General features: G+C 45.3%; 1 protein-coding gene across 1 annotated transcript in view; it reads right to left on the reverse strand.

The window, feature by feature from the left end:
* Window positions 1-10,736: 10,736 nt before the first annotated feature.
* TEX15 (testis expressed 15, meiosis and synapsis associated) overlaps window positions 10,737-12,116 on the reverse strand; it is a 98,478-nt gene continuing 97,098 nt past the window's right edge. Inside the window, exon 10 of the mRNA XM_074950379.1 lies at window positions 10,737-11,524. Coding sequence (XP_074806480.1) covers window positions 11,487-11,524 — 38 coding nt within the window. The 3' untranslated portion in view covers window positions 10,737-11,486. The remainder of the gene's footprint in view (window positions 11,525-12,116) is intronic.

A 12,116-nucleotide genomic window follows, 5' to 3' on the forward strand; every position in this document is an offset into this window, starting at 1 on the left:
AAGCTCTGGGGCAAACATTGGAAAAGGTTGTGCTGTCCCATGCTGCGTCAAACTCTTGTCGTAAGTTAAGATTATTTGCTGGGGAGGAGGAGTTTGAACCCTGGTTAGAGCATACCACTGAAATGCTGCAAGAGTGGGCCGTACCAGATGCAGAAAAGCGAAGATGCCTCATAGAGAGCCTTGGCGGCCCAGCATTAGATGTGATTCGCACCCTGAAGCTCACTGACCCTGGGGTCAGTGTGAAGGACTGCCTAGAGGCCCTTGAACACAACTTTGGGAGCGTAGAGGACCCTGAAGACAGCTACTGTAAGTTCCTTAATTCCCGACAACAAAAGGGCGAGAAGGCTTCAGCCTACATACAGAGACTGGAGAGACTGCTTCAGAGAGCTGTCATGAGGGGAGCAGTGACTGCTGAGCAGATGGATCAGACCAGACTGGCTCAAATTGTAAGAGGAACTCAGTATCAGAACCCGATTCTACTTCATCTCCAGATAAGAGAACGACGGGAACATCCCCCAAGTTACTCCCAGCTGATGAAAGAGGTCAGAGAGGAGGAAGAAAGGCAGGCTGCCAGTGAATTTTGGGAAGCCCAAACATCGGATCCAGCCAGCACAACACCACTGCAAGCGGCCAGTGTACTGATGGTGAGCACCAGAGAGGAACTTGCCCAACAAATGCAGGTCCTGACGGAACAGATAGCTGAGCTGCAAAGTAGCATTGACCAAGTTAAGACTTCCAGGAATAAGAAGCCTCAAACGGTGGCAATTGAGAAGCCCGCACTTAGAGCCACCATCCAACCCAGGCGAAGGGGGAAATGTCAATTCTTCTGCTACCAATGTGGTCAGGATGGACACAGTGCTGCCAAGTGCCGTAATGAAGAAAACCCCTCCTTAGTGTATGGAAAGCTGAGGATCAGTTGGGAGAGATCCGGTAGCTGCCAGAGGGTCTGGGGATGGGGACCTCCCAGGTCTGCAGGATTTGAAGATTCCCCCAGAAAAGACTGTCCAGCTGGGATCCCCGCAGGACTGATAGGGCCTCGAGCAGAGGTCACGGTGAGGATTGAAGGGGTGGAGTGTAAAGAAGTGCTTGACACTGGATCTCAAGTGACTATTATATTTCAGTCATTCTACCAGCAGATGCTTAGGCACCTGCCTATACAGCCACTGACTGGCCTTGGCCTGTGTGGCCTCAGCATGGATGAATACCCCTACCAAGGGTATGTCATAGTGCACCTGGAATTCCCAGAGGAGGTTGCTGGGGTAAGAGAAGAGGTAGACACAGCTGCCCTAATATGCCCTGACCCTAAAGGGACCTCTGATATGTCTGTGCTGATAGGGACCAACTCCAGTCTCTTCAAGGTACTCGCGGATTACTGCAGAAGGCGGGCTGGGGACCAGTACCTGAATACCCTGATGATCCATACGCTTTGTGCTGAAGCCTATAGGAAAATTGAGAGCGCTAAAAGGGAGACATCTGAGCTACCGCTTGGGGCACTGAAGTACGCGGGCATGACCCCCTTAGTAGTGCCTGCAAGGACGGAGCAAGAAGTGCTTGTCATGAGTACCTGTCTGAAAGGCAGTAAACGGACGTTAGCAATGATAGAGCAGCCGATGGGAGGAGAGCTCCCTGAAGGAGTGCTGGTCCCCAGTGGAGTCATAACTCTACCCGTTGAAGCCCAGGAAAGGGTGACTATACTGATTGCTAATGAAACGAGTCGTGATGTTGTTGTGAAGCAAGGACAAAAGATAGCAGACCTCTTTGAGCCTGAGTCGATTGTAAAACCCCAGTGTGAAACTCAAGTTCCCACAATAGACCCAGCAAAGTTTGACTTTGGAGATTCACCAGTGTCCGAGGACTGGAAAGATCGCCTGAGGAAGAAACTTTGTGAAAGATCCAAGGTGTTCTCACTGCATGAGTGGGATGTGGGATGTGCAAAAGGAGTAGAGCACAATATCAGACTCCATGACTCTCGACCTTTCAGGGAGAGATCTAGGAAGATTGCTCTCTCTGAGATGGAAGATGTGCGACATCATCTTCAGGAGCTGGCTGCGAATGGCATCATTACAGAGTCCCGCAGCCCATACGCCTCACCCATTGTGGTAGTCCGTAAAAAGAATGGGAAAATTCGGATGTGTATTGACTACCGCACCCTAAACAGCCGTACTGTGGTCGACCAGTACACTATGCCTCGAGTGCAAGATGCCTTAGACTGTTTGTTGGGAAGCCAGTGGTTCTCTGTGTTGGATCTTCGAAGTGGATACTACCAGATCCCTCTGGGAGAAGAAGATAAGGAGAAGACAGCCTTCATCTGCCCATTAGGGTTTTATCAGTTCGAACGCATGCCCCAAGGGATTTCTGGAGCACCTGCCACCTTTCAACGTCTCATGGAGAAAGTTGTGGGAGACATGAATTTACTGCAAGTGTTAGTTTATTTGGATGACCTGATTGTGTTTGGAAGAACCTTAGAGGAGCATGAAGAAAGACTTCTTAAAGTGCTTGATAGGTTGGAGGATTATGGTCTGAAGCTTTCAATTGACAAATGCCAGTTCTGCAGAACCTCAGTGAAGTATGTGGGTCACATCATGTCCCAAGAGGGTGTGAGTACTGATCCTGATAAAATAGAAGCACTCACTACATGGCCACGTCCAAGTAACTACAGAGAACTCAAGACCTTTCTCGGATTTAGTGGCTACTACCGCAGATTTGTGAAAAACTATGCTACGATTGTAAAGCCTCTGAACGATCTCACCAGGGGACATCAGTCCAGCAAGAACAAATCTAAGTCCAAGAATAAGGGGAGGTCTCCAAAGCCCCCTGTGCAGAGACACTATGGCCCATTTGAACCATTTGGGCCACGGTGGGATGAGAGATGTGAAAGGGCTTTTCGAGAAATCATTACTTGCCTAACTCATGCTCCAGTCCTAGTTTTTGCTGACCCAAGCAAACCCTTTATCCTGCATACTGATGCCAGTTTGGAGGGTCTGGGAGCAGTCCTGTACCAGGAAGTGGAAGGCAAACGTAAACCTGTAGCCTTTGCCAGCCGAGGATTGTCTGATAGTGAAACTCGCTATCCCACCCACAAGCTGGAATTTTTGGCCCTGAAATGGGCCATCACTGAGAAATTTCGAGACTACTTGTATGGTGCTCAGTTCCAGGTGTGGACAGACAACAATCCACTGACTTATGTGTTAACAAGTGCTAAGCTGGATGCTACAGGGCAGAGATGGGTGGCCGCCTTGGCTAGCTATGAGTTCAGCATTCAGTACCGATCAGGGAGAAGCAATGTAGATGCAGATGCATTGTCCAGGCGTCCACAGGCTCCAGAAGTTGCTGTGATACCCACAGATGGAGTGAGAGCTATTTGCAGTGTGAGTCGCCGAGAGCCAGAGGCCCGTGAGAGCCTTCAGGTATGTGTTGCAGAAGCTTTGGGCCTGCCCCCTGAATGCATGCCTTCTGCTTCAGTGAACTATATTGCATTGGACCAGTCTCCTTTGCCCATGCTCAATGCAGCTGACTGGCAAGAAGCCCAGCGGCAAGATATTGACATTCGTGATACACTACTTGCCAAAAGGGAGGGGCGAAGCCCAGCTGTGGTTGTCCCACCTAACCCGGAGGGTAAACTACTATTGAGAGAATGGACCAAACTAAAACTGATTCAGGGAGTGCTACACCGAATGACCACTGACCCTTTACAAAAACAACGAGCACAACTAGTGCTGCCAAAAAAGTACAGAGCCCTGGCCATGAGGGCTCTGCATGATGACTTTGGGCATTTAGGGATGGAGAGGACCCTGGAACTTATTCGTAGTAGGTTCTATTGGCCCCGAATGGCTGAAGATGTTCGCAGGAAATGTGAGACTTGTGCTCGATGTGTTCAAAGGAAAACTCTGCCCACGAGGGCTGCATATCTCAAGAACATCACCAGCAACAAACCTTTGGAATTGGTATGCATTGATTTCTTGTCTGTAGAGGTAGACAAGAGGAAGGTTGGGAACATTCTAGTAGTGACTGACCATTTTACACGGTATGCACAGGCATATCCCACACGTGATCAGAGGGCCACCACCGTCGCTCGAGTATTGTAGGACAAATATTTCTCAGTCTATGGATTCCCGGCTCGGATACACTCTGATCAGGGGCGGGATTTTGAGAGTCACCTTCTGAAGGAGGTGCTGAAGATAGCAGGAATCAAAAAGTCTAGGACAACGCCTTATCACCCCCAAGGTGATCCTCAGCCAGAGAGGTTCAACCGAACCCTATTAGATATGTTGGGAACTTTGCGACCAGAGCAGAAGGCAACCTGGAGCCAGCATGTCACATTTCTGGTGCATGCCTACAATGCCACCAAGAACGATGCTACGGGAGTCACCCCATATCTCTTGATGTTTGGGCGAGAACCAAGATTACCCATAGACTTGTGCTTTGGTGTATCAGAGGATGGAGATAGCTATGAAACTCACCAGCAATATGTATCCCGACTAAGGGAAAAGCTGCGGGATGCTTATCGCTTAGCTACCGCTGCGGCTCGGAAGAACGCAGACCGCAACAAACATCGATATGATGCTAGAGTGCGTTCGCAGGAGCTCCAGCCGGGGGACAGAGTCCTGCTGCGAAATTTGGGTATTGCTGGCAAACACAAGATAGCTGACAGATGGAAGGCAATACCTTACCTGGTGATGGAAAAGCTGGGAGATCTGCCGGTCTACAAGATCAAACCTGAAGACGGCCCAGGGCAAATAAAGACGGTGCATAGAAACCTTTTGCTCCCTGTGGGGGAATTGGTAAGCATCCCTTATGAGACGGGCCACAACAGGGCAGACGGGCAGAACAGAGGTGCTAGACCAAAGCCGCCATCCAACACAGACAGCGGGCCCCCTGCAGCTAACTTACCCCTATTCTGCACATCTGAGAGTGAGTCTGAGGAGGAAGACACAACCCTGGTGTATCCTGGGATGGAGACAAGATTTCAGACTCGATCAGCTGAACTAAACGAGAGTTTTCCCTCTTCCGCCCTAAACCCCATGGCGGAATTATTTAGGCCCCTTTCTGACACCCCGGTGCCGCTGATGAGACCCCCCTGTGATGAGACACACAGGTTATTGGACAATGGAGACACACAGGTAGAGGATGCCCTGGGCACCTTGGACCCTCCAGCGTTAGAACTAGGAGTGCAGGGGCCTACGCCAGTAGCCGAGGGACCCTCCAGGGAAGCCTCTCCATCCGTCACTCAAGAGGATGTTCCCCCTACCTCGGCAACAGAGAGTCTCAATAGACGAGACAGGGTGATAAGACCAGTGAAACGGTTAACTTATGATGCACCTGGGGTGACTAGTGAGGAGCCAATACATTTAGCACACAGGCTTGTGGAAGCTAAAGTGGGCTTCCTGAGGCCCTTTGGAGGAAACCAATGAGTTGGTATAAAGGGCGTGTGATTTGTCGGGACGACAAATTCTCGGCTGGGGGGAGGATGTAAGCAGTGTCAGGATGAGCTCCACCCTGACATCTGGTGGTGAGGTGTGGCAAGTTGTGGAAAAAAAAAAACTTCAGGGGCTGATCTCATTTGCATAGGCACACCCACGCCGCCTAGACTGAGGCCATAGCTGCCCAAATGGTCACTTCGGCTGCTGTGGGATCCCCAGTGTCTCTGTTATTGGGGCAGGAAGAATAAATTGTTATTACCCTGATTATGGGAACTGTGCTTGGAACTGTACTTGGCCTTTTGCTATGATGGAGGGACTCACCATCAACTAAGTAGCACTCACTAGGCAAGGGTCATGGGTTCCAAAACTGTGTGAATTGAGAGAGACTTGAGACAGGTATTAGTACCTGGTGGTGTGGGCCCCTTTGTGAGGGCCTGAAGCACCAATTGCACCTCTGTCTCTCTCCACTGTGGAATGTCAGAGCTAATTTTGGGTCTATTAAGAGTCTTGCTACAGGTACTATGCTGCATTCACTTTGGCCTTAAGGTGCACCAGCACTAAGGCCCCCACTACTATGAGCTGAAATCACTAAGAGCTGAAATCACTGAGCACTGTGTCAAGTAGTGGGGAGCCGGAAGATCTAGAGTGCAGCGGTGTGTTTGTGAGACAGCGAGCTGAGCAGAACTGTTCGTGAGACGGCGAGCTGTGCGGAGTGGAGCCGGTCGTGGTGGAGCGGAGCTGTCTGTGAGACAGCGGTGTGTTCGTGAGACGGCGAGCTGTGCAGAGCGGAGCCATTCATGAGACAGCCAGCTGAGCAGAGCTGTTCTTGAGACAGCGAGCGGTGCAGAGCAGAGCCGGTTGTGGTGGAGTGGAGCCGTTCGTGAGACAGCGGTGTGTTCGTGAGACGGCAAGCTGAGCAGAGCTGTTTGTGAGATGGCGAGCGGTGCAGAGCGGAGCCGGTCGTGGTGGAGCAGAGCCGTTCGTGAGACAGCGTAGCAGAGCAGAGCCCTGTGGGGCAGTCCGCTTCAGGACACGTAAGGTGCCCCTTGCCCCTTTTCCCCACACACAGGCACATTTTAGCCAGACTGGGGAGTAACACTATGCAGATGAACTTTTGAACTCTGGGGCTGGACTTTTTGGACTTTGGGTGATTTGTGGATTGCTGGACTCAAGAGACGTTTGGGTGCTGGGACTCAAGAACCCGAGGGAAAGGGGCATGCCCAAATTTGCTTGGGGTGGTTTTTTTGCTCATGGGTTGTGTTATGAATCCTGTTGGTGGTGTTTCCCCAACATAATGCCACATTGTTTCTCTCTGTTATTAAAAGGCTTTTTGCTACACTCAGACTATGTGCTTGCGAGAGGGGAAGTATTGCCTCTTGGAGGTGCCCAGCGGGGGTGGTATATATTTGTCCCAGGTCACTGGGTGGGGGCTCGAGCCGGTTTGCATTGTGTTATTGGAATGGATCCCCTAGATATTGAACCCGGCCCTTGTTGCTGCCAACTCTGATGGGCAGAAGGGTTACATTTTCATCCTTTGTAATTTGACCTAGTTTCCACTTTTTGTAGGATTCTTTTTTGAGTTTCAGATAATTGAAGATCTACTGATTACGCCAGGATGGTCCCTTGCCATACTTCTGATCTTTCCACACAGTGGGATCGTTTGTTCTTGTGCCCTTAATAATATCTCTTCGAAAAACTGCCAACTGTCTTGAACTGTTTTTCCCCTTAGACTTGCTTCACATGGGATCTTACCTACCAACTACCTGAGTTTACTAAAGTCTGCCTTCTTGAAATCCATTATCTTTATTCTGCTGTTTTTCCTCCTACCATTCCTTAGAATCATGAACTCTATCATTTCATGATCACTTTCACACAAGCTGCCTTCCACTTTCATATTCTCAACCAGTTCCTCCCTATTTGTCAAAATCACATCTAAAACAGCCTCTATGCTAGTAGCTTTCTCCACATTCTGATATAAAAAATTATCTCCAATACATTCTAAGAACTTGTTGGATAATCTGTGCCCTGCTGTGTTATTTTCCCAACAGATGTCTGGGTAGTTGAAGTCCCTCATCACCCTGAAGTCCCTCATCACCACCAAGTCCTGTGCTTTGGATGATATTGTTAGTTGTTCCACCCTCATTATCTGCAAACTTTGCCACCTCACTGTTTACCTCTTTTTCCAGATCATTTCTGAGTATGTTGAACTCCACTGTTTCCAGTACAGATCCTTGAGGGAACCTGTTATTTACCCATCTCCACTGTGAAAATTGACAATTTATTTCTATCCTTTGTTTCCTATCTTTTAACCAGTTATTGATCCATGAGTGGACCTTCCCTCTTATCCCATGACACCTTAGTTTCCTGAAGAGCCTTTGATCCAAGACCTCACACTTGGTAAGGCAACCCCCATCCTTTCATGTATTTATACCTGCTCCTGTATTTTCCACTCCATGCATCTGATGAAGTGTGTTCTAGCCCACAAAAGCTTATGCCCAAATAAATTTGTTAGTCTCTAAAGCACCACAAGGACTCCTTGTTGGTTTTGCTGATACAGACTAACACGGCTACCACTCTGAAACCTATATCTACTTGATTACCCTTGTCCACATTCTTGTTGACTTCTGCAAATTATTGTACTGGAACGGTGAGGCATGATTCCTCTTTAAAAAAAGCCATGTTAACTCTTCCCCCACATATCATATTTGTGTCTGATAATTTTGTTGTTTACTATAGTTTCAATCAGTTTGCTTCGTACTGAAGTCAGGCTTACTGGCCTGTAACTGCCAGGATCACCCCTGGAGACTTTTCTGAAAAATTAGCTTTACATTAGCTAGTCACCTGTGCAGAGGCTGATTTAAGTGATAGGTTACAAACCACAGTTAGTAGTTCTGCAATTTCATATTTGAGTTCCTTCAGAACTCTTGGGTGAACGCCCTGTGGTCCTGGTGACTTATTACTGTTGAATTTATCAATTTGTTCCAAGACCCCACCTCAATCTGGGACAATTCCTCATATTTGTCACCTAACAAGAATGGCTCAGGTGTGTGGAACTCCCCCCATCCTCTGCAATGAAGACTGAATCAAATAATATATCTTCTTCACAATGGCCTCGTACCCTCACTCTTGCCGTTTTCCTCTTGCAGCACACCTGCAACTGCCTATGAGTTAGCCAGGAGTACCATCCACCTGTCTTGCAATCTTGACTAAGTCTATGCTCAGTTTCTGCCTATCCCACCATCCTCATTTGCGGTACAATTTGGCCAGATGTATTTCTGAAGGAGGCACATATGCCACTAATGAGACTCTTGTGTGTACACTGGATGGATCAGACAGACCAGAATAATGTCTCAGTAGCCATACTGCTGTTGTGACATATTCCTCTTGGTGGGAGATTGTCCAATAATTAAACCATTCTAGCATACCATGATGGCCATCATATTACAGTCGTGAATGGATATTTTCGAGGCCAGAACAGAGATTATTGCAAACTGTGGAAAACAAAGTGGATGCTACAGCTTTGTTTTTCTGATTGGGTTGACGTGGATGAGGAGTTTTCCAGGAGTTTCAGCTTAAATCAAGGTCTTAATTTAACAGTGTCATTGTGGAAGAAGCTATGAAAGAATGTTAAAAGGCTGCAGCCTCTTGCAATACTTCAAATGGAATCAAATGTTCAATGCTATGGCTTTTGATATATTGTATTCATAAGAAAATTAGTAGAATGCAGCAATATACTACAAAGCAATGTAATACACAAATGTTTTTATTATTATTATTCAAAAATGACAAACTGGTTAAATTCTGCATTATTACACCAGCAGATACTCATAGTAACCCATTGTAAAAAGCTATAAGTGAAATTCAACCTTGGTGTAACTCTGCTGGCTTCAGTGGAAATACACCAGAGATGAATTTGGTCCAGTATGCCTAGTGGTGTATGTACCTGCTATCATTTAAGACCAAATAAAGAGAAAATTCAAGGTGGCTGGGGATGTATAAAAGTCTTAAAATACTCCCTGCTCCACTTTAGCATGAAACAGGATTCCACTATAATTTAGAGATATGAGAGAATTGAAATTATTATTAATCAAAAAAAGCAGAGATGTACTAGAGAGGGTATGGGGGAAGAAGTAATTGCTAGGAACAACAGTTTTCACCTAAGTTTAACTTCAGCCAATATTTATTCTACCAGTCCTAAAATACCCCATGGATAATACACCTGTAGTAAATAAACATGCTTACATTTCCACACTATTACTAGCAATTGGCAGTTTTTAATTCTAATCATCTGTGTGTGTTGCACAAAATCATGAGAAGTTTAATACTTGTAGAAGTCTATTTTCTTGTTGATGAAGATTTACACTTCCCAATCATGTTAAAGGATGTATTTCAGAAGTCATGTGCATATCAGATGTAGAAATTACCAATTTAGGGCTTAACTCTGCTCTTAAATATGTGGATTGCTGTTACCACAGAGCTAGTGAGATCATCTGCTATCCAATTGTGTGTAAACCACAGGAACTGATTTTTACAAGATAGATGGGTTCCTATCCAGTGTATCTCAGATTGCAATAGAGGGCGAAACCCTGGCCCCACTGAGATCAATGGCAAACTTTCTGTGATTTCACAGGGGCCAGGATTTCACTGAGATCTTTGTGATTTTGATTAATGTAATTCACCTCTAATTATATCTTGTTCTCAAGGAAAAACTACAGTACACAAATAACATTTAGAAAATACTGGTGATTCTTCAAAGAGAGACTATCATAAACCCTAGACTATTCTGCATAGTTAGACGTTCAACACAAACATTTTAATTTTTCTGTAAAATTTGTTTTTAATGTAAATTAATAGCTAATGCCTTACAGAGTTGCTAATTTTGTAGCTTGTGCTATGTCCTAAATTACCACCTTATAGACACCTGACTGTAACTATACTGTCAGTCTCGTTATTTCTGTACTATTTGCTACATTTAAAAAAAACCTGTTTAAAGCATATAAATAAAATATTAAGTTTACACAAATACTTGCACTGTACAAATGCTGTTAACGTTTAAAATTAAAATTTTCAATAAGACCTATATACTTAGAAATATTTCTAAGAAAAATGTACAAAAATAAGTCTTCTGTTTGAGAAAAATACTAAAAGTATTCCAACCACTGTCATAAATAATATACATATATAATATGTTAGTGTAAAAACTGTTTGGATTGAAACAGATTTGTCAGTTATTTGCGTATCAGATACAGCAAAGTATCAACTACCATTATAGAAAATACTAACCATAACATTCAAGAATCAAATTTCTCTATTCCAGTGTTTAAAAAAAAAAAAAAGCAGCCCCAGGCCAGCAGAAAGTCCATGCACATTTTCTGCAAAATCAGACATGAGTGGTGTGTAAGTCTTGTGCTGGCCCACTGCACTCGGGTGAATTTCACTCAAGTATTCAGAATTGACAATAGACCTTGACAGCCTGAGGCAGAGCCTTTGTTCAAAAAATTTATTTAAAAGCTAAAAACTCTATAATCACATGTAAAAAGTTCTGTTTTCATTTTTTTAGTAGATGTCAAATAAACACCATCGTATCACAGTACTAAAAGTTAACCAAAAACTTAACACATTAGGGTCAGATCCAGAGACACAACACACAGTGGGGCTAAAGGGCCGTACACTGGGTATCTCCAGTAGGCAGAGGAAAAAGAATCCTGCTCCTGACCAAAGCCATAGAGCCACTTCACAGCTATTACTTTAGCCAGTGGTTTAAACTGCCTTTTGTACTGCAGAACCGTGCTGGTTCCACAGTCAGAGGGCCCTCAGTAGTAACTGAGGTGGGGTTACATTTGTCCCTTCACGTGTGTGTGTTTGGGTTTTTTTTAAGCTGGTTAGGTAAGTCTTGCTGTTCGCTAAGGACTCAATCCTGCACCCATAGAAATCACTAGGAAAACTCCAACTGTCTTCATGTCCTAAAAAAGGGAGTAATTTTGATGTAATAGTTCTGAAAAATGCAAATTATGTTGCCTTCTGAGGTAAGTGGTTACTCTTCAGAATGTTGTCATGGAACTGGTTTCAATATCCAGGATAAAAAGGTGCCTGCTGCCAGGGAGCTGGAAACAAAGAAAAATATACTTGAGAAAGGATTAAGGCACGGGAAATATAGATTCCTCTTTCAACCCTCCAAAGCCCACCAAACACCACACCTTTGCACTTCTATAGCATCTTCAGAAGGTTTCGAAAGCATTCAGAGACTGAAGCACTGACCTTCACCCTGTGCAGAGGACAGCAAAAGGCCTATGTGCCTTAAAGTCCTGTAATGCAAAGTCCTTCTGTAATAGGCGTGAATTTCAGCCTTTATAAATATTTATAATGAGTTAAGCCTAACACCACTTTCTGCTGTACCAAGGGTACATAACAAGTCTGTGGAATAGCTGGGGTTAGAATACAGTTTGCCTGATTCCCAGTCCTATGCTTCAACTACTACCATAGTCCCTCTGCATGAGCGTCTATACATGGAGACAATCTGTTGGAGTTTCAAAAACGGCTCCGTGATTTAGGAGCACAAGTTGCACTGAAAGTCAGCGGAATGTGTGCTTCTAAGTCAAATAATTGGTTTTGAAAAATCCCACCTATACTCTTATCCATTTGTGGCAAATACCATTTTTAATTAATATAAAAACCAAATACCTCATAAATCACAAG

Source organism: Natator depressus, chromosome 4, assembly GCF_965152275.1.
Source record: "Natator depressus isolate rNatDep1 chromosome 4, rNatDep2.hap1, whole genome shotgun sequence".
Taxonomy (NCBI): domain Eukaryota; kingdom Metazoa; phylum Chordata; order Testudines; family Cheloniidae; genus Natator; species Natator depressus.